General features: G+C 63.8%; 3 protein-coding genes across 4 annotated transcripts; 2 read left to right on the top strand and 1 right to left on the bottom strand.

Annotated features, from left to right (window-relative positions):
- The first annotated feature begins 1,160 nt into the window (after positions 1-1,160).
- PRPH (peripherin) lies at positions 1,161-5,475 on the top strand. 2 transcript variants are annotated; one of them, XM_069806129.1, is made up of 9 exons: positions 1,161-1,551; positions 3,052-3,112; positions 3,356-3,451; positions 3,539-3,700; positions 3,777-3,902; positions 3,997-4,217; positions 4,643-4,692; positions 4,860-4,936; positions 5,029-5,475. In XM_069806129.1, the coding sequence occupies exons 1-9, from the start codon at positions 1,184-1,186 to the stop codon at positions 5,071-5,073; spliced, it is 1,206 nt and encodes a 401-aa protein (XP_069662230.1). In that variant the 5' UTR covers positions 1,161-1,183; the 3' UTR covers positions 5,074-5,475. The 2 variants fall into 2 exon arrangements, with proteins under 2 accessions (XP_069662230.1, XP_069662229.1); XM_069806128.1 differs by having other exon boundaries at positions 5,026-5,474.
- A 4,404-nt stretch (positions 5,476-9,879) lies between these two features.
- Positions 9,880-10,887, top strand: LOC138689878 (separin-like). Its single transcript, XM_069806523.1, has 3 exons — positions 9,880-10,233; positions 10,361-10,546; positions 10,655-10,887. Exons 1-3 carry the CDS (start codon positions 10,020-10,022, stop codon positions 10,885-10,887), a joined length of 633 nt encoding a protein of 210 aa, XP_069662624.1. The 5' UTR covers positions 9,880-10,019.
- Positions 10,888-12,338: 1,451 nt separating this feature from the next.
- On the bottom strand, positions 12,339-20,848 carry DCTN2 (dynactin subunit 2). The gene is made up of 14 exons (XM_069806127.1): positions 20,753-20,848; positions 19,556-19,624; positions 17,104-17,200; positions 16,931-16,992; positions 14,373-14,471; positions 14,127-14,287; positions 13,867-14,014; positions 13,718-13,783; positions 13,600-13,638; positions 13,398-13,475; positions 13,183-13,254; positions 12,965-13,067; positions 12,753-12,844; positions 12,339-12,665 (listed from the first exon to the last, which is right to left on the bottom strand). The coding sequence occupies exons 1-14, from the start codon at positions 20,786-20,788 to the stop codon at positions 12,579-12,581; spliced, it is 1,209 nt and encodes a 402-aa protein (XP_069662228.1). The 5' UTR covers positions 20,789-20,848; the 3' UTR covers positions 12,339-12,578.
- Between the last annotated feature and the right edge of the window lie 978 nt (positions 20,849-21,826).

Raw genomic sequence — 21,826 nt, 5'->3', positions numbered from 1 at the left:
ATGTCCTGGGCTGAGGGGGGGGTACTGGCTGAGCTGGTGTGGGCTGGCTGTGTGGCTGGCTAGTATACGTCTTGGACTGGGGGGGGCTGCCTGGAACTGGGGTCCCATGGCTGGGTCCTGTGCTGTGAGCTGGCTATGGTCTGCTGGGCTGCCTTCCCTGGGGGGGGTGGGGTGGGGTGTTCATGTCCCCCCTCCTCATCCTATTGTCCCTAGGAGTCCCTGTCACATGGGTGGGTCCCCAGGTGGGGTGAGGACCCCTGGGAACGGCCCCCCAGGGAGGCTGGGACCCCCCAGTGCTGTGCTCCCGCTCAGGCCAGGGCTGTCCTCACCTGCCCCGGCAGATGCCCTCCAGCCCCGAGTGTGTGGGCAGGATCTGGCCCTGGGCACGGCTGGTGCAGACGGGCTGTACGTGGTGTCGTGCTGCTCCTGGCATGGAGCTGGTTTCTGCTGGGTGCTCTGCAGAGCTGGGGTGGGGGGGAGGTCCTGGGTGGGAGGGACACCCCCGCAGCCTTCCCGTAAGTGCTGCCCTCACCATCCAGGGGGGGCCAGAGCCCATTAACCAGCTCTGCCCCTGGGCAGGGCGGCTCCAACAGCGCCGAGTCATGGCTGCCCCTTCAAAATAGGGGGGGGTGATGGGGACAGGTGTGTCCCCCCCCGGGTGCTGGGATGGCCAGGGTCTGCATTGCCTGCTCCATGAGGCTCAGCATCCCGGGCAGGATGGGACCCAGGTGAGATGGGCTCTCTGAGGCTGGGGCTCACCCTGCAGCCACCAGCCCCTCTCTGCATCCCAGGTGGGGTGGGGGGTCTGCACCCCTAGCCCCTCTCCCCATCCCAGTTGGGGTGGGGGTGGGTCTGCACCCCTAGCCCCTCTCTCCATCCCAGTTGGGGTGGGGGTGGGTCTGCACCCCTAGCCCCTCTCCCCACCCTCCTTGGAGGGGGGACACCCCCATCTCCCCCCAGTACTGCCCTGCACCCCACGGTGTCCCCCAGCCCCTCTCCCTCCTCCCGAGCGGAGTTCTGCATCCCCCGGAGCACCCCCGGACCCTTTCCCTGCCCGCCCCCTCCGCCGGACCGGGAGACCCCTCCCCTCTCTCCCTCACCCCCGGGTCCCCCCGGCGGGGCGGAGCCGCCTCCCGCTATAAACAGCCGGTACCGGCGGCCGCCGCCCTCCCCGGTCCCGGCCATGAACCGCGGCGGCCGCCCCCCGCTCCGGCGTCGTACCCTGGGGGAGCCGCCGCCCCTCACCGCGGCTCCGGGGCGGCTGGCGGGAGCGGCGGCGGCTCGAAGCGCGGAACGGGAAGAACTGGCTGCCCTTAACGATCGTTTCGCCGCTTTCCTAGAACGGGTGCGAGCTCTGGAACGGCAAAACGGAGCTTTACGAAACGCCCTGGGCCGAGCCGCCGCCGCCGCTACCGTTCCCCGTACCGCCGGGCTGGTGCAGGGGGAGCTGCGGGGGCTGCGGGAACGGCTGCAGCATCTCGGTCGTGACCGTGACCGGCTCCAGGCCGAGAGAGACGGGTTGGCCGCTGATTTAGCGGCCCTACGGCAGCGGTGGGTGGGCGGTGGGGGTCGGGGGATGCAGTGGGGGGGGGGGGCATGGGGATGGGGGGTGTAACGTGGGAGGCAGTGGGGTGGGGAGGGGGGGATGGCAGTGGGATGGGGGGGATGCCACAGGATGGGGGATGCCCTGGGATGGGGGGGATGCCCCCTGGGATGGGGGATGTCAGTGGGATGGAGATGGGAGGATGCTCCAGGATGAAGGATGCCCGGGATGGGAATGGGGGGATGGGGGATGTCAGTGGGATGGGGATGGAGGGGATGCACCGGGATGAAGGATGCCCGGGATGGGAATGGGGGATGTCAGTGGGATGGGAATGGGGGGGTGTCAGTGGGATGAGGAGGATGCCCCGGGATTGGGGGGGATGCCCCCGGATGGGGGATGTCAGTGGGATGGGAATGGGGGGGTGTCAGTGGGATGAGGAGGATGCCCCGGGATTGGGGGGGATGCCCCCGGATGGGGGATGTCAGTGGGATGGAGATGGGAGGATGCACTGGGGTGAAGGATGCCCGGGATAGGAATGGGGAATGTCAGTGGGATGGGGAGGATTCCCCGGGATTGAGGGGGATGCCCCCGGATGGGGGATGTCAGTGGGAAGGAGATGGGAGGATGCACCGGGATGAGGGATGTCAGTGGGATGAGGATGGGGGGATGCCCTGGGATGGGGACCAGGGGATGCACCGGAGAGGGGCCGACCGTGTATTGGGATGGGAACAGGGGATGCAGTAGGATGGGGATAGAGGGTGCCCCGGAGACATTGGGCTGGGGCCCGGGGGGTGCCCCGGAGATAGTGGGGAGGGGAGCGCGGCAGGTACTGGGGTGCGCTGGGGAGGGACCGGCTACAGATCGGGGAGGGGACCGGGGGATGCACGGGGTGTACTGGGGAGGGGGCCGGGGGTGCATCCAGCAGACGCTGGAAAAAGCACCCGGGATGCACGGGGGGGGCACTGGGAGGGGCGGGGCGGGGCGCTGGGTGGGGTCCCAGGGTGGGGACTGGGAGAGCAGAGCTTTGCGGAAGGGCGGGGCACTGGGAGGGGCATTGCAGGGTGGGGGCACTGGGAGTGGACTGGGACGAGCATTGAGGGGGGAGATGGGACTGGAGCAGGGCTGGACCTCCCCCCTGGGAGGACCATGGCGCAGTGAGGGGTCCTGGGGGAGCTGCAGTGGGGTCATGGCCCCACAGCCCCGGGGTGGTGTGATGGGGCTCGGGGGGGGGTCCCCCAGGATGTTGGGGTCCTGCGGGAGGGGCTGGTCCTGCCCTGGCTGTGCAGGGACAGGGACACCCCAGGGCTGTCCCTTCCCGGGGCTGAGGCCAGGCCTGTGGGGGTGGCTCAGGCTTGGGGGGCTTCTCTTCCTCCTCCTCCTCCATCCCTGTGTGCCTGCAGTGGGAAGGGGGGGGCTGCGGCAGGGCAGGGGGGCCCCAGGCAGCAGGAGGCATGAGGAGGGGGTCTGCACCCTGTCCCCCACCTCCTTCTCATCCCCGTTCTTCCCAGGCTGGAGGATGAGACGCAGAAACGGGAGGATGCAGAGAAGAGCCTGGTGCTGTTCCGCAAGGTGAGGGGGCTGGGGGGGGTCCGTCCCCCCACCCCGTACAGTCCCCATTACCACGTCCCCCCCAGTACAGTGCACACCAGTGATGACCCTGCCCTACGCACGGCTCCTGACCCGGCAGCCCACTCATGCGACGGCTCCAGTGATGCCCAGTGCTCCCCATCCTGCACCACACCAGGGGGGTCCGGGGGGGGGGTCCTGTCCCCTCCGAGCTGTCCCACAGCTCAGCCCGGCCTCTCCCCGCAGGACGTGGACGATGCCACGCTGTCCCGCCTGGAGCTGGAGCGCAAGGTCGAGCTGCTGATGGACGAAATCGGCTTTCTCAAGAAGCTGCATGAGGAGGTGGGGGGCCGGGGTGGGTGGAGTGGGGGGGGGGGGGAGAGGGTCTGGTCCCTGTGCCGCAGGGTGACGGTCCGCGTGCCCTCGCAGGAGCTGCGGGACCTGGAGGTGAGCGCCCCGAGCCCGGCGGTGCAGGTGGAGGTGGAGGTCTGCAAGCCGGAGCTGACGGCCGCGCTGCGGGAGATCCGCACCCAGTACGAGAGCATCGCCGTGAAGAACCTTCAGGAAGCCGAGGAATGGTACAAGTCGAAGGTACCCGGGGCTGGGGGGGACACTGGTGGGGGGGGCCGGGGCACCCCGGCAGCCCTGACACCCCCAGCCCTTGCAGTTTGCCGACCTTTCGGACGCGGCCAACCGCAACCACGAGGCCCTGCAGCTGGCCAAGCAGGAGATGAACGAGTCGCGGCGGCAGATCCAGAGCCTCACCTGTGAGGTGGACGGGCTGAAGGGCATGGTGAGAGCTGCGGGGGGTGGGTGTCCGGGGTGGGGGTGCGGGAACCGGACCCCTCGCCCCGGCCCCACATAACCCCTTCTCCTCCCCACCCCAGAACGAGGCACTGCAGCGGCAGATGCGGGAGATGGAGGATGAATTTGGGGAGGAGATCGGGAGTTACCAGGATGTGGTGGGGCGGCTGGAGCAAGAAATCCAGCAGATGAAGGAGGAGATGGCGCGGCACCTGCGTGAGTACCAGGACCTGCTCAACGTCAAGATGGCCCTGGATATCGAGATCGCCACGTACCGCAAGCTGCTGGAGGGCGAGGAGAGCCGGTGAGGCTGCTCTGCCCCGTGACGGGAGGCTGACGCACAGTTTCACGTCCCCATCGCTGCCGGGGTGCAGAATCTGGCTGGGGGTGGTGGTGTGTGTGTCCCCCCTGCATTGGGTCATGCTGGTTGTTATGGGATTTTCTTGCGAGGAGGCAGCTCTGGGCAAACAAAAAATTCCCACGGGAGGTTCTCGCTGCTGAGATAAAGGCAAGGTCAGGGGGGAGGCATGGTGGTGGGGGGGTTGCCGCCGAATCCTCGCTGGCCCCATGCCCAGGAGCCCACAGGCACAGCCCGCAGCCAGCCTGGCACAGCCCGGCCTGGCACAGATCAACTGTGGTGTGGGTCACGGACTCAATGGTGTGGGTCAGGGTCACCAGTGATGCCTGGGAGGCCCAGGCCCCCCTCACTCCCTTCTTCCCCCCCCCCAGGATCACCGTCCCCCTGTACCCTGCCACCTCCTTCAGCATGAGAAGCTCAGGTGAGGGGGGCGCTGAGGGTCCCCCGTCTTGTCTGGGGGGTCTTTCCTCCCTCTTTTGGGGCACAGACCCCACGGAGGTGCAGGTGGGTCCCTGTGGCTCTGCCTTGGGGTGGCCCCGCACCCCGGGGGGGGGACAGGGGGGGGCTGATGGCATCTTTGTGCCCCAGTGCTGGAGCCGCAGCCTGCGGAGAGCCCGGTGCGGAGGATGGTGCTCATCAAAACCATCGAGACGCGGGATGGGCAGGTGAGGATTGGGGGCTGCAGGGCCCTGCCTGGGTGGGTGGGGGTCTGACCCCACCATGGGGCTGACCCCCACTTTCTCCCCCCCCACAGCAGGTAGTGACGGAGTCACACAAGGAACGAGCGGAGCCGGGGAAGTGACGGAGGGGACCTGCCATGCCGGCACCCATCCTGCACCACCCGACTCCTGCATGGGTCAGGGAGCAGAGCATGGGGCCAGCTGCCCCCCCTGCCCCATCCCCACTGCCAGCACCCTGGGGTGACGCTGCGGCGCATCCCTGTGCCTTGTGTCCCCCATCCCCCTCATTTATTTTTTTTCCCTGCTGGAACCTCCTTTGTGTTTAACATTTAGCAAGTGTCTCCCGCGCTGCCCTGGACCCAGGGCTGGGGGGGGGTCCCGGCTCCCCTCCCACCGATGGCGGCAGCACCGGTTGCCACCGGGGTTGGGGGGCTCTGGTGGCCCCCAGGCCCTGTCCCCTCCCGGTGTCTCTTCCCGGCTGCCAGCCCTGGGCCCTTGGGGTGGGCTGGGGGTGGGAAGGGGTGCAGGGCCTGGCTGGGGGGGTGTGGGGGGGTTCTGGGAGCTGCCCCCCACTGTCCCCATCCTGCTTGAGTGGCAAATAAAGGCTGTGGTGAGGAGGGGGCTGAGTCACTCGTGGGCAGGGGGAGAGTGGGGAGGGGTGCCTGGTGCTGCACGAAGCCAGCGGGGGGGGTCAAGGGGCTGCAGGTCTGGGGGGGGGGGGGGGCAGTACCTGGGGTGGGGGCCAGGCTTGGGGGAAGCACCCTGGCCAGAGGGGTGCCTGCACAGGGTGGGGGGCACCCACCATGGTGCTGGGCAGGGGATGGTGGGAGCGTGGCCCTGATCCTGGGGTCAGGGAGGGACCCTGGGGGTGGAGGGGGGGGACATTTGGGGACAAGAGTGTTTCTCGGGAGGTTGGGGACACCATGTGGGGGTTGGCATTGGGGAGGGGATGATCATGCTGGAGAGGTGGGGGGCACCCTGGGGAGGTGGGGGGGTGCAGGGACACAAGCCCCCCCCCCCCCCCATCATCACATGCTGGGGACACTGCCTGCCCTGGGGGTGTTTGGGGTCCCCGGGGTGGGAGCGGAGCCATGGGATGCCGGGTCCCCCCACCCGAGCCCTGCAGACCCCGGTCCCCAGCCCTGTCCCTGCATGGCTGTGGGCTGGTGCCACCATGGCGTGGCCACTGGCCAGGAGGACACGGCTTCTGCCGGCTGGGGCCAGGGGGGTGCCCGGCAGCCTGGGGACCCCCGAAAAGGGCTGGCAGGGGTGTGGGCTTGGCTGGTTCCCAAGTCCAATCCCTGTTTTCTGGTCGGTGGTCTCTCGGTTCCTTGCCGGTGTTCGCTTGGGATGGGACCAGCAGGAGTGGGTCGAGGTGGCCACAAAATGGCCGGAGGGCTGGAACCCCTCTGCTATGGGGACAGGCTGGGGCGCTGGGGCTGCTGAGCCCCGGCAAGAGACAGCTCCGGGGAGGAAGATGGTGTCAGGGATGGAGCAGTTTGATCTTGCAGATCGCTCCTGTCCCTTTTCCAGCAGCTCTGCCACCCTAACCGCCTTTAACTGGTCTTCAACGACTTCCCAGTTACACTAATTGTCACGAGCCCATTTGTGAGAGACTGAAAGAGTTAATGTCTCAAACATTGTGGTGGGGCAAGTTCAGCTTAAAGACAAACCCTGCACAGTAAGGAACCAAGGTGAAAAGCCCATCAGCTCAGACAGCAGCAACAGGAGAGGGAGGGTGTGCTGGAGGGTGCTCAGCTCCCTGGTCTGACAAGCTGTTCTGATACAAAGATCAAACAATGGCCACGTCTGCAGGGAAGGAGAAGTTACTCCACAAATGACCCCCAAGCCCGAAGGCTCACAAACTGCTCATTAACCTGACAAGTTCGGGTGCCTGCCCGAAGGAGGGGCAAGGATGATAAAAGGACACCAACTGAAGCCCCGGGTGCACAAGCCCACCAGGATTGGACCCCTTGGCTGACTGAACCAACGCTGGACCCAGGACTGGTGAAATCTTTCTCTCTTCCTTTCTCTCTCTCTGTCTTCTTCTCTCTTTCCTTTTCCCTTTCCACAATCCCTACACCTCATCCGTTTCAAGATATAAACCGTTGACCAAACCTGAGACGAAGAGTAGATCCAGCTGCCCCTAGACCCTTCTCTGAGGAGGAGTCTGGAAAGCAAGGGGGTCTGCTCTGAACCTCGGGACTCAACGGGAGGGATCTCCTTATTCCCTGAATTGATGTATATGGTTACATGGTTTACAGAAGTAGTCTTATGCCAATTCCTGTTGTGAGAAACCCTGGCACCTACTACCACGCCTCCCCAGTTCGGTTTGCTTGTGTCATAAATAAAATCTTTAACTGATCATTTGGTGTCATTTCACCTTAATTTAGCCCGAGGGAATTTCGAATTAAACATGACTCCCTGGTCTGTCCAGCCTGGGTCGTGACACCATTCTTCTGAGAAGTTGGGACTCAGATTTGATACGTGCCTATGTAAATAATCAGCAATACTACCTGCTATTCAGCTGACTACAGCAGTTTGTGGTGGATGGAGCTATGGACTTCACTCCTAAGAGAGAAGCAACAACCATCTGATAGAGGGAAGTTCGGTGGTGAATGGGACAGTGGCTTAATGAGATTCGATGCCAGCCTACACTTGGTTACTTACAGCAGAGAGGACAGGTCAGGGAGACCCTCTCATTGAGTCACGGGGTTGGGAAAGAACCCCCTTGCTTTCTAAACTCCTTCCCAGAGAAGAGTCTACGTGCAGCTGGATCCAATTCTTGTCCCAGACTTGATCAACAGTTTATATCTAAAGGATGATGGGTGGGCAATTAAACCTTGGCATCGCTTAGCCAGGCTTTCCAAGTTTGCCATGCCATTGATCACTTATCGAGAATCTGTTGCGACAAGGAATTTTTCCACCTCGAGGAGTCACTTGGAGAGGTGTCCCTGTGCACGGAGCTATGGGACGCAGCCGCTGCCGGCCAGGAGAGCTGCCCCCCTGGCTACCCCAGCCCCCTTATGCTGAGGGTTGCACCCACCCCCCGTTGCACGAGGGTCCCTGCACAATCACCACCATTGCACAGGGGTCCTTGCACACCGGCTCCCGTTGCAGAAGGGATCCTGTGCACTCACCCCACAGCAGTCCCTGCACAATTGTCACCATTGCATGGGGGGGTTCCCCCCACCACTGACCCACATTGCATCGGGCTGTCCCCACAGCTGGTGGTGAGCACCCAGCCCAGTATGGGTTTTGGTGCTGGGACGCTGTGGGGGGAGGAATGCTAAAGGCGAGCCTTTCGGTGAAGTCCGTAGCAGCTCTGCAAAAACATATTTAAAATGGGTAAAACCCACTGTACAGGCAGAGGGCAAAACAGCTGAGGAGGAGAAGGGGCTGCTCCCCAGCACTGGGGGAAGGAGTTTTAATTTTTGTCTCCATAAGACTTCCAGTGTGCTCCAGTGTACCCAGCACGTCTCAGAGCAACAGGCTGAGGGTCCTTGCTAGCACCTTGTCCCTCTAACCTTGGTGTGTTATCCCACAGGTTGTCATGGACAAGCCCGATTTCATCCCACTCCCCCTCCAAGTCTAGTTTACAGCTCTGTCAATGAGCCCCGCTAGCTCGTGAGCAAAGGCCCTCTTCCCCCTTTGAGAAAGGCAAATCCCATCTGACACCAGCAGGCCTGGTGCTGCGTAGGCCATCCCATTATCAAAAAAAACCCCAAATTCTGTTGGTGACACCAGCCCCAGAGCCACATATTAATAGACTGGGTCCGCCTGTTTCTTCCAATGTCTTTGCCCGCAACTGGAAGGAGAGATGGAAAACCAGCCCGTGCTCCAGATTCCCTTCCCAACCATCCCAAGGCCTTGAAGTCTGTTTTGATCGCCCTTGGACTACGCGTTGGGGCTTCATGGCCACCCACATGGAAGAACAGTAATGGGCAATAGCCCGAGGGCCATCCCAGGCTGGCAAGTTTCCTAGTGCTGTCCTTAACCTTGGCCCCAGGGAGGCAGGAGGCTTCCCAAAGAGGAGGCTCTGTCCGGCATCTCGGACCCTGTGTTCCCCTCAGAAGGGAGTCACCCACAACCCTAACCCGTCTTGTCTTCCTCGTGGAGGTGGTCGTGGTATGGGGGTAGGTCTTTCTGACCATGGCAACACTTCTGGCGTAGCTGGCCCGTCATCCACATCCTCCGTTGACTGGCCTTCCCCATCCTGAGCCTCATGCCTGTTGTACAGAGGGACCTGGGAAGGCGAGGTGGGCAAGGAGGGGGTTCGCTTGCCACCTCCAGCATGGCCTCACCTCCGTTCACTCCTTTCCTTTCAGCTACTGCCGTCAGCCTGGCAGGGGGAGGGCACAGGACCCCCTTGATCTTGCTTTTTTTTTGGTGTCTGTTCATGTTTCTGTTTGAGGGAGGGCAGAGCATGGTTCCAGCAGTCTTTCTTAGATGCCCTGATGCTCCTTCACCTTTCTGCTTCCTCCTGCAGCTCTGCCACCGCTGAGCAGATCATCCACTTGGTGACACCTCACATGGCTGTTCTCACTACTGCCATCCGTTCATAGGGAAATGCTCTGGCACTCCCTGCAGCCTGAGAGCTGGACAGCTGCGTGGTTTCATGGGAGCTCTCTCTGGGTTCCCACATCCATTCCGGTGAGTGCAGAGGACATGGCTTTCTGCCCACCCAAATCTATTTTAATTGGTAACAAGTTAATTTTCCCCAAATTGGGTTTGTTCTGGCTGGGCTGGTAACTGGTGAGCGACCTCCCTGTCTTGATCTTGACCCACGCAGCGGTTTTTGTCCTATTTCTTCCCCATTTCCTCCGGAGGGGGAGCGGGTGAGCGGCTGGGTGGGTGCCAGGCTGCTGCCTAAAGGTAACATGGGGCTTGTTTTGCAAGCCTCCAGTGCGTGAGATGCCGGTCTTGGACTGGGAGCTGGTGGCTGTGCTGGGGATGCCAGGTCTGTCCCCTCTGCTCCCTGCTCCACCTCCCCTTGCTGCGGCTCAGTGTTGCCCAAGGGCTCGGCGGCTGATCCTGCCCCGGGGTTTTGCTGCTTTGTCCCTTCCAGATGTCTCCTCGCTGGACACAGTCCTTGAGCTCCCGAAAGACGCTTTCAACTGCATCAGCCACTGCTGTCCCGGTGCGCTCTACAGCCAGCTCTGCCAGCTCCTGGCTCTGGCCACAGGGAACCAGGACCCCCTCCTCACCGCGTACCGGCTCTCCGAGTTGGTCTCCATCGCCACTCGCCATCAGCTGCTCAGCATTGCCCCCAGGAAGATTCAGTGAGTCCCTGGGTCTCCCCTCCCTTCATCCCCAGAGCATCACAGAGAAGGGGCTCACCCAACAAAGAGCCCCAGCAAAGGCGATTTTGGGGTGGTTCTTCCCCCCCGACTGCCTTTCCCTCTGCAGCAAAGAGAAGAAGTCAGCGGGGGGACGTGGCCGAGCAGCTCCGGGGGCTCTCCTTGCAGGAGGGGAGCGCTGCCCAGCGCAGACACCACCTCGCCGAGCTCCAGAGACTTTTCATGTTCAGCCCCACGGGGCTGGGGTCTGAGGAGCGGGGCAGCTTCTGGACGCAGCTGCAGCAGATCCCCAGTGGTCAGCGCTGATGGGAGCACAGGGACCAGGCAGCTCAATGCCTGGGAGGGTGCAGAGTGACGGATGGTGCCCTTGGGGCTGTCCTTAAGGTCTGGGTGTGACTTTCAGGGGTGACAGTGTGCGTGTTGACCCTCGTCAGCATCCCGCCTGGCTCCGTAGGGGACACACCGCTGCTGGCACGGCTGGAGAAGGGCACCGCTCCCGTGAACATCCGCATCCCCACCGCGCTTGCGAAGGTGAGGGCAGGGACGGGAGAGGGGCAGCCCAGCCATGTTTGGGGCTCAGATCATGGCTCCCTTCCTCCTGCAGGACCTGCTGCGCTCGGTGCTGAGCTATTTTGACGCCATTCAGGAGCAGAAGGAAGCCAACAGCTGTATGGACAAGCGGGAGTGGTGGCTGCACCGCTCCGAACTGGACTGCAGGATGAAGGTGGGGGAAAACTGCCCTGAGCCCTGATGTGGGGCACACTTCAGAGGGGGTTGGGGGATCGGGAGCCCCCCGGTGACTCTCTGACCTCTCGCAGAGCCTCATCGAGACCCTGGAGATGCAGGTGCTGGGCTGCTGGAGGGGGGGCCTGATCCCCACCACCCCCCAGCCCAGTCTGGCAGAGGAAGCCGCCCATTTGCACACCCAGCTCTGCCAGTGCGGCTGGAGGGACTCAGATCCCATCCTGCTTAAAGTGCCCGGGCTGGAGCAGGGTTTGGGGGAGCTGAGCCCCCGCTTTGCTGATGCTCACCCCTTCCTCCTCCCCATAGGTAGTGCTGAACGCCGCTCCCCTCCTCGGCCCCTGTGACGTGCCAGCCCTGGCCTTCGGCCTCTGCCCAGCGCAGCCCTGCAAGGCTCAGCTCCTCTTGCAGGACGTGGTGGAGGAGCGGAGAGCCTGCGCCACGCAGACGGATGGCTCCCACGTCCTGGTTCTGGATAAGGTGAGACCCCAGCTCCTGCTTCACCTTCTCCTGGCTCCACTGCCTCCCTCCTGCTCACGCCTTCCTCCTCCTCCTCGTCCTCCCAGCACCTGCAGAAGCTGCCCTGGGAGAGCATGGCGTGCCTGAAGGCTGTGCCTGTATCCAGGCTCCCTTCCCTGCACTTCCTGCTCGGCTGCTCCCTGGTACAGGAGGTGAGAGGATGGGGGACCCTGTGTACCCCAGCCCCAGGGTTTGGGGAACCCCCAAATCTTGCGCTGGGCTGGGACCCACTCGTCTGCCCCCTTTGGCAGCAGTCAGGGTCCGTGCTGAGCTGCGGCACGAACCCCAGCAGCACCTTCTTCATCCTCAACACACACAGCAACCTCTGGGCACTGAGGAATGATTTCGGGGCTGGTTTGAGAGGCAGGTGGAGATCTTGCAGGTGGTTGGGGGGGGTGGTCTGTGCCCCCCAGCCCTTCTCACCAGTGAGCCCGCAGTGAGCCCGGCTGGAGGGTGGGGACAGGACCCGTCCCGAGGCCGGAGCGGCTGCAGGCAGCCCACCTGGAGCACGACCTCTCTGCGGGAGCATCACCCTGGGGGGGTACGAGGGCAGCCGGGGCTCACCCGAGGGGCTTCTCCCCGGAGGTACACAGGGCACGGAGCGGGCACCCGCTTGCTGGACGGACAGACCGTCACCCAGATGGATTGCCGCGCCATCGCCCTGCTCCTTGGCTGCAGCAGTGCCACGCTTGCCATCCGTGGTGGCCCGGAGGGACCGTGCACAGGGGTGGCTCGTATGGTCACGTGCCATTAAAAGATGCATTTAAAACCCGGTGGCTGGGCCCCACTCATGCCCCACAGCCCAAAGGAGATGCCCGACACGGATGCACTTTGAGCTGAGCTGTTTATTGGGGTAAATTGGGGGGGAGTACAGAGACACCCCCCCCTTAGGTGGGAATGGAGGGGTGGGGAGGACCCCTCCAGCCCCCAGGCTGAGCAGGGGGGCAGAGCCAGGGTATGTACAAGCAGGGGCTGGTACCTGCGGGGGGAGGGAGCGATACCCAGGGGGTCGCAGGGCCCCAGGGGTGGGCAGGGGTGCCCGGTGCAGACGGATCTCCAGGGTGCCGTCACTTTTGCAGCCGTTTGATACGGGCATCTATGTCGGCAAAGCTGTCCTCTACGACCGCCAGGTTTTCTTTCATTGTCTTCTGGACCTGGGGGGGTGTGAGCGGGGAAGGGGGTGAGCAGGGGGGGCGGGATGGGGACCCCACTCCACCCCAGCGGGTGTTGGTGGGACCCACCTCTGCCAGCAGCACAGTGTTGTCCTTGAGAGCACCAGCTATCTCCTGCTGCGTGCTGTCCAAGTGCATAAGGACCTGCCCGAACTGCGTGGCTGGGAGGGAGGAGAAAGCTCAGTGCTGGTGGGGGGGAGCAGCATGACCCCTGCCCCCCCCCCCCAGATGCTCCCAGTGACACCATGCCACTGTCCCCAACATCCCCTCCAGCCCCTCACCTTGCTCATGCAGGTCCCTGACGGTCACCAGCCTCTGCGCAACGTCAGGCAAGGTGCTGGCCACGCCATCCCAACGCTGCATCATCTCGTAGATCTGGTGGATCTGGGGGATGGGCCAGGGCAAGAAGTGGGGGTGAGCACAGTCCGGAGGGGGGGCTCCATATGTCCCCCACCATGCCAGGCTTGCCTTTGTGGGGGGCCTCCCCTCCAGCTCTTACCTTGCTCTGCGTGTCGGCATCTTGCACTGTTGCCTTGTGCTTGGCTATTTCATTGACTTTCCCCAGGACGCTCTGGGGAGGGGGCAGCAGAGGTGAGACCCCAAATCCAGCACTGCCCACTCCCAATTTCATGGCCTTGGCCACTGCCATCCCATGGCTCTCCCATGGCCTCCTGACACCCACCGTGCAGTTCCCTCCTTCCGACCCCCCCTCACCTGCAGCCGGGCTTCCACTTGGTCCAGCATGGCCACATCCAGGATGTTCACCTTGGCCTGCAGGACCTGCACTGTCTCCTGGGGACAGACAGCAGGGTGAGGGGGGACACAGCAGCACCCAGGGGCTGCCCCCCCACCAAGTGCTATGAGCACAGGGTGGGGGAAAGGGACCCTGCACACCCCCAGCCCCTGCCTGACTCACCACGAGGCTGGTGCCCTTCGGCCCCACCAACAGCGGGTTCTGTGGGGAAGGAAATTGCATTAGTGGGGCAGGATGGGGGGGCAGGAGAGTGGCAGGGCAGGCACCCGTGGGCCCTCACCTGGCTGTCGGGCTCGCACTGCACTGTCGCCTCCAGCTGCGCCAGCCGCTTCTCCAGCTCTGTGATCTGGGGGGAGGTGAGGGGGTGAGACGGCAGGACACCCCATTTTGCAGTCAGGTGCAGCGTCTGTCCCCCCCCTCCAAGCTCACCTTGGCGGTCTGGGCAAAGTGGTCCTGCTCCGGCTGGCAGAACAGCTCAATGGCGACGGAGTCTCCGGTGAGTGCCGGGGCTTTGGCGGGGGTCTTCCCTGGTGCGGCCTTGCTGCACTTCGCCGCCTCCAGCTGCTGCAGCAGGCGCCTGGGCAGGGGGCAAAGGTGGGCACGGGGCCCCAGCACCACCCCATGGGGATGCTGCCATCCTTCCCCCGCTCCCCGAGCTGCGACCCCAGGGGTCCTGGGACCCCACTCACTTGGCCAGGGCACTTTCGGGATCCGCGAAGTCTATGGCTGCTGCAGGACCCAGCAGTTTCTCCAGGTGGCTGGAGACCAGCTGCTGCTTCAGGCCCTCAATCTGCCTGGTGAAGGCCACGGGCGTCAGCTCCTCCTCCACTGCCGCCTCCTTCACCGTGCTCTGTCGGGAGGAAGAAAGGTGGCTGTGTCACCCCCCACCCTGGGACAGCCTCCCCACCGGTCCCCAGGGGAGGGGTGATGCTCACCTGGATCTGCTCCACCTCCCTAACCAGCTCCTGCACCTCGTGCTGCAGCCGCTGGTACCGCTGCTGGGGCGTCTCTTTGGCACCAAGACCCTCACCAAGCTGCAGAGAGAGGAACGGGGAGGGTCAGGCGGGGGCTCAGGGCCTGCCCGCATACCAGGCACCTAGGGCAGGGGGTGATGGGTAGGATGCTGGTACCCAACTCCCCTCAGTGCCCACCCGTCTTCAAAAAGACCTGCTGGAGGGACGACACAGCAGGACACGAGCAGCTCAGGAGGCTCCTAAGGGCACCGATGACAATGTCCTCCTCCTTCAAGTGACAGAGGAGCCAACAACAAGAGGGGGTCTGCTGGAGCTCATCTTCACCAGCGAGGAGGGGCTCATTGGGAATATGGAGGTCAAAGGCAGCCTGGGCTGCAGCAACGACGAGATGGTGGAGTTCGGGATGCTGAGGGTGGGGAGGAGGGTGGGGGGGTCACAGCCCTGGGCTTCAGGAGAGCAGACTCTGGCCTCTTCAAAGGTCTGCTTGGAAGAGTCCCCTGGGATCAGGCAATAGAGGGAAGAGGGGCCCTAGAAAGCTGGTTGATATTCAGGGATCACCTCCTCCAAGCTCCAGAGCGCTCCATCCCAATGGGTGGGCTGTTGGGCAAAAAAGCCAGGAGGCTGTCTGGGTGGACAAGGCCTCCCGGCCAAACCTGGACACAGAAAGGAAGGAGGCAGAAGATGGAGCAGGCACAGGGAACCTGGGAAGAGGAGAGGGACGTTGCCCAAGAAGCCAGGGAGGAGGTTAGGAAAGCTAAAGCCCAGCTGGAACTCAACCTGCCTGGGGATGTCCAAGGCAACAAGAAAGGCTTCTGTGAGCACCCAGGTACCTGAAGGATGGCAAAGGAAAACGGGGGGCTGCTGCTGAACGAGGTGGGGAACCTGGGGACATCCCACATGGGACAGGCTGAGGCACTGAAGGCCACCTTCACCTCTGTCTCAACCGGCCCGACCGGCCATCAGGAATCCCTGGTGACAGCGTCCAGGGGAAGGCTGGCACAAGGCAGATGTACGCTTGGTGGAAGAGGATCAGCTCAGGGAACGCTTAAGGAAATGGGACAGACAGAAGTGCATGGGCACAGGTGGGATGCACCAGCGAGGGCTGAGGGATCTGTCTGATGACATTGCAAGGCCACTCTCGATAATCTTTGATGGGTCACGGTGACTAGGAGAAGTGCCAGAGGATGGGAGGAATGCCAATGTCACCTCCACCTTCAAGGAGGGCAAGAAGGACCCAGGGAACCATAGGCTGGTCAGCCACACCTTCTTCCCTGGGAAGGCAATGAACAGCTACTCCTGGAAACCCTTTCCAGGCACATGAACAACAGAAAAAACATGAAAAGCAAGCAGCATGGCTTCACCAACGGGAAGTCATGCTCCACCAACTTGATCAACTTCTCCAATGAAGTGACCAGCCTGGTAGACAAGGAAAGAGCAGTGGGTATTGTCTACCGGGACCTCAGGAAAGCCTTCGACACCCATCTCCCATAAGATCCTCCAAGAGAAGGTGTTGCAGTCTGGGCTGGATGAGCAGGCAGTGAGGTGGATTGAAACTGCCCCAACGGCAAAGCCCATCGGGTGATGATCGTCAGCCCAAAGTCTAGTTGGAGGCCAGTACAACCAGTGTGCCCCAGGAGTCAATGCTGGGTCTGATCCTCTTTAACATCTTCATTAATGATTGCGATGATGGGGCAGGGTGAACCCTCACTAGGTTTGCAGATGACGCCACACTGGGAGGAGTGGCTGAGATGCCAGAGGGTCGCGCTGCCGTTCAGAGGGACCTGTGACAGGCTGGAGAGATGGGCAAACAGGAACCTCATGGAGCTCAACAAGGAGAAGTCCTGCTGCTGGGGAAGAACAGCCCCGGCATCAGTCTATGCTGGGGGCCACCCAGCTGGAAAGCAGCTCTCTGGAAAAGGCTCCAGAGGTCCCAGTGGACACCAAGCTAAACATGATCCAGCAAGGAAGGCTAACGCTGTCCTGGGCAGTGTTAGGAGTGTTGTGGTCGAGGGAGGTGAGCCTTCCCCTCTCCTCAGCACTGCTGAGGCCACACCTGGACTGCTGTGTCCAGTGCTGGGCTCCCCAGTACAGAAGAGAGAGAGACGGACATACTGGAGACAGTCCAACAAAGGGCCACAAAGATGCTGACAGGGCTGGAGCATCTCTCCTATGAGGAAAGGCTGAGAGAGCTGGGACTGTTCAGCCTGGACAAGAGAAGGCTCTGGGGGATCTTATCAATACCTGAATGGAGGGTGCCAAGAGGACAGAGCCCAGCTCATCTCACAAGTTACCTAGAGAGACGGTGGAGTCTCCATCCTTGATATTCAGAAGCCACCTGGACATGGTCCTGGGCAAGGGGGTCTAAGTGGCCCTTCCTGAGCATGGGGGTTGGACCAGATGGTCCAGAGGTCCCTTCCCACCACCACCCTTCTGTGATTCTGGGTCATTTGTGGCCCTGGGCAGGAATGTCACTGTGGGGCGACTGGGGTGGTTCACATCCTCATGCGCTCTGGACTCACAATTTCATACTCCCCAGACTCGTAGCCCGTTGTCCTGGGCTTGCCGATGCGATCGGAGAAATCTGGAAGAGGAAGAGCAGGGTGTCACCCCAAAATACCCAGGGTGGCTGTGCCCTCCCTGGGGTCAGCTCAGGGTCCCCACAGCCCACCCTTCCCTGAATCCCCTGGCTCACCCACTCCCTTGGTGCCCAGACGCTTGTCCCGGAACTTCTCATACGCAGCGTTGGGGTTGATGATGAGGTGCTCCACGCTGGTGCTGGTGAGCTCCTCCTGCACACAACGCTCGGCGTCAGGGACGAGGCAGCCGCGAGGGTTTGTTGGCAGAGCTGCCGCCTCCCTGCAGCACTGGCGGCCGTCTGGGGCCGGCGCTGGGGAAAGGATGGACAGTAATGGGGGGGAACGAAGGCAGCCCCGTCCTCCCCAGGACAGGGGCACAGCCCCCAGGGACTGACAGGCAGGGACTGAACCCAGCAAAGGGTCTGCCGGGGCAGCGAGAGCTGTCCAGGATGTGGCACGTCCCCAGGGCCTGAAGCGCTTTTGGGGAGCCCTGACGCACTGTGGATGGACAAGAAGGGGTGAGAGCAGCGGGAGCAACGCTAGCAGTGTTAGAGGGGGTCATCCGGCTGGGGGGAGGCAGCGGCAAGTGCCCGCGAGCAGAGCGCAGGGTTACGGCGGCCGACGGACGGGCTCTTACCAGCTCCTTGCGTTTCCCAGAGGTGAGAAAGCCAGAGCAAGGTTAGGAGGAGAGGGGCGAGAGAGAGACAAAAATCGCGTTAGAAGGTTTGTCCCACGCACGGCCCGCCATCTCCCATGTCCCTGCGCCAAGGCTGCTGCCAGGCTGGCCCCCGTGCAAGGGCTTGGGAGCCACATGGGACGCGGGGGCCACCGGCGCAGAGGCGAGGGCAGTGGTGGGGGCAGTGGCTGCAAGAGCAGTGGCAGCGGTGGGCTCTGGACCCCTTGGCCAGGCACGCCGGGGCAGCCGGGGCTGGGGACAGCCGGGGACGCGCTGGTCGTGGCCACCATGAGGGGTGCTCAAGGTGCCCAGAGAAAGCGTGGGAGCAGAGAGTGGCCAGAGTCCGGGAGTGATGCAGCTGAGCCCCCGCTCTGATAACCTCCCTCTGGCTCTTCTTTTCCCCCGGGGGGGTGGGGGGAGATGTGGGCAGAGCCTGGGGCAGGATGGGCCCCCATGGAGCAGCCCAATGCCTGGTGGGTCCCCAGGGGTAGAAGGGAGGCATTGGTTGGGGTCTGGGGGGGGGCAAAACACCAATGCCAGTCCCTGGAGGGGCATGAGCTGTCCCTTGCTTAGCAGCCAGACCCGTGCTGTGCTGGCAGCAGGGATGGGGGCTCAGCGCAGCCCCACTCGCCTGCCCATGTCCTGCCTGGCCCTGCAGGACCCGTCGTGGGGGGGTCAGGGGGTCACTGGGGGTCCCGAAGGACGAGGAGGGCAGCACGTGCAGTCAGGCAGGGCAGATGCAAAGAAGGCAAGGGAGAGCAGGGGGGTGGTGGGAGCACCACGTCACACCCTGGGACCCACAGCCACTGCCGGCTGCCTCCCCTCTGCCCCACGGCGGGGTGACCCACAGCTGGGATCAGGCAACGTGGCAACAGGCAGCGGTTATGGGACCCCGTGCACATCTACCGCATGCAAAAATCAACCCCAAACGGCATGCCAAACCAGAAGCAGCGAACGGGCTTACTTGTGCAAACTAGTGTCCAGGCAAGGTGGGGAGCAGGGAGGGGAAGAGCGGTGGGAAAACTCAGGTCAGTTCAGCACGCGAGAGCCAAGAAACACAACGAAGCTGCGCGAGGGGCTCCCAGGAGAGGAGACGACAGCAATTAAAACCCTGTCAGCCCTTCGCCTCCTGCCTGCAGTGAGGCCGCATGGGAGGGAAAACACTGGGGGGACTCACTGGTGCGGCACCGCTCTATTCTCGGGCACCATTTCAGCGTGACCAAGGCCTGATGGGGGCAACTTGGGGTGGAAACAACCCGTTTCAGTCCGTCTTGCTGCCCTGGGTCTCGCAAGGGATCTCTTTATCCCCCTCAGAATTGGGGGGTGGGTGCCCGGTGTGCCCCCGCCCTGGGTGCAGCGCACGGTGCCACGCCAGCCCACGCGTGGCGGGGCCATGCTGACCCCGCGTCCCCCACAAAATGCTGGCTGCACCGTGGGGAAAAGCCGGATCTCGCCTCTGAGGCCCGGTTGCCCCCTCCCCAGCTCGGCCCAACTGGGAGCACGTGCTGGTGAAGTGAGGGCTGGGGGCGGACGGACTGGACTGGGCAGCCATTTGGGCTGTGATCCATGAGCAGCTGTCAGCTTTCAGCCTCACCGGCAGAGCTGGGGGGTCACTGTGCAGCCCCAGATGCACCCCTCGTGCCGTGCCGGCCTCGAGGAGGGGGGCCCTCGGTGTCACCCCACGCCAAAGCCACCGTGTGGCAGCCCAGATGGGGGTGGCACGTTGCTGGGGGGAGGACACATGGACGTATGTGGCACTGCAAGGACACGTGCAGGGACAGGAGCTGTTTCCCTGCTGCAGTGCCGGTCCTGATGGCTGCGGGATGGGGGGGCACGGGCACACTCGCTCGCTCGCCCCCACCCCACGGCATGGGGCCCTGGTGAGGCCTTACCGCCTCGAAGTCGGCCTGGTCATCCTCGGACACATCGCTGGTCTCATAGACATCAGGTTCATTCCTGGCCTGGGGCACAAACGGGCTCCGGTGAAACCCCAGCTCTCCTCAGCTATTTATTATCCATTTATGATCAAATACCCCCAAACAGCTTCTGACATTGCCTCAGCCCACAGACACCCATGGCAGCTGCCCCCCCCCCCCCCAGACTCCACATCCCTTCTGGACACCCCTCATGTCCCCAAACCCCCGCACATACTGCCTCTGTCCCCCTGACACCTCCAAACGCCCTGGGCCCTTACATGGACCCCGATTCCCACAATCACCCCAAATACCCCCACTACTCCCAACCCCCCCAGAGATGCCTGTCCGCCCCCCAGACAAACCGCAGTACCCCCCAGCTCCCCAGTCACCCCACTAACTGCCCCAGCTTCCTCAGATCCCCCCAGACACCCCAAATGCCTCCAATCCCCCCAGGTGCCCCCTCCAACACTTTCCATTCCCCTGACCCCCCCAGTCTCCCAAAATACCCCACTTACTGACCCCCCCGATCCCCTCAGACCCCCTAAACCCCTCCAATCCCCTCAGTCCCCACCAATCCCCACAGTTGCCCCAGACCCCCCCCCAGTTCCTGCAGACCCCCTGATCCCCTCAGACCCCCTGGATCCCCTCAGAATCCCCCCTCAATCTCCTCAGACCCCATGATCCCCTCATACACCCCCGATCCCCCTCAGATCCCCTCCCAAATCCCCTTGATCCCTTCATTCTTCTCCAGGCCCCCTGATCCCCTCAGACCCCCTGGATCCCCTCAGAACCCCTCCCCGAATCTCCTCAGACCCCCCTAACCCCATCAGCCCCCCCAAATCCCCCTGATCCCCTCAGACCCCATGGGTCCCCCCAGAACCCCCCCCTGAATCTCCTCAGACCCCCCTAACCCCATCAGCCCCCCCAAATACCCCTGATCCCCTCATTCTCCCTCAGGCCCCCTGATCCCCTCAGACCCCCAAGGCCCCCCCTCGATCTCCTCAGGCCCCCCGATACCCTCAGACCCCCTGGATCCCCTCAGAACCCCCCCAGTCTCCTCAAAACCCCCCTCAACCCCCTCAGACCCCCCCCCCAAATCCCCCTGATCCCCTCATTCTCCCCCAGGCCCTCCCCGCCGCCCCCCGTTCCCCCCCGGCCCGGCCCTGCACTCACGATGCCGGGCAGGTCGGCGTATTTGGGGTCGGCCATGGCCGGGGGCCGGTAACGGGGACCGGGGGGGGGCGGGGGGGGGGCCGGGCCGGTAACGGGGGGGGGGGCTAGTAACGGTGGGCCGGTAACGGGGTGCCGGTAAGCGCGGGGGGGGCGGCAATGGGGGAGGCGGTAGCGGGGGGTGGGTAAGGGGGGGTTGTCGGTAATGGGGGGGTTGGTAACGGGGGGGGGGTGTCGGTCGGTAACGGGGGGGTCGGTGCCGGGATCCGGGAAGCGCCGAGCAAGGCCGGGGCGGGCGGGGCCGGTCTCGCGAGAGCAGCGCGCGGGTGGGCGGGGCAAGGGAGCAGCGCGCGGGTGGGCGGGCCCAGGGAGGGCGGGTGGGCGGGCCCAGGGAGGGCGGGTGGGCGGGCCCAGGGAGGGCGGGTGGGCGGGGCCTGCGCGGTGTTTGGAGGGGAAAGGGGGGGAACACCGGGCTCATACACACACGGCGTGGGGGGGGCGAGGGGGCATAGGTATGAACAAAGGGGGCACACACGGGAGGGGGGACATGAGTGGGAGACATTGAGGGGGGGCTGCACACCCCTGCCCGTGGGAGTGCCCCCTGGGGGAGCTTCGTGTGGGTACTCCTGCCTGGGTTTGGGGGTCACGGGGGGGGGGGGGGGCAGGGGGAAGAGGTGCCCCCTGACTGCACTTCCCTGCCCCCGCTTGGACCCCCCCCCCCCGGGCTGGGCAGGGCCACCGAGGACACGAATGTGCCCGGCCTCAGCGCTGGGGGGGGCGGGGGTATGAGTCAGGACTGCTGGCTTCCCGCTTCGGGGAGGGGAGCTAGGCGGGGGGGGGGGAGCAGGGGGGCCTGGCCCTGCGCCGACCCCCTCCCCCCCCCAGACGGGACAGGGTCGCCACCATCCTGCCCCCCCCACCCCCGCAATGAATCAGCAATTTGGGGTGACTATTCCCAGAGCCGGGCATTCCCCCCCCCGCCCCGCCATCTCCATCCACCTTAAGAGCCGCGGGCAGCTCCACCTTAACGCGGGGGGGGTTGGGGGGGGGCGTGTGCTTGCGGGGGGGCGGCCTCCC

The sequence above is a fragment of the Haliaeetus albicilla genome, chromosome 18, assembly GCF_947461875.1.
Source record: "Haliaeetus albicilla chromosome 18, bHalAlb1.1, whole genome shotgun sequence".
Lineage (NCBI taxonomy): Eukaryota > Metazoa > Chordata > Aves > Accipitriformes > Accipitridae > Haliaeetus > Haliaeetus albicilla.
Note: the sequence above shows the minus strand (reverse complement) of the source record. Positions and strands in the feature narration are given on the sequence as shown.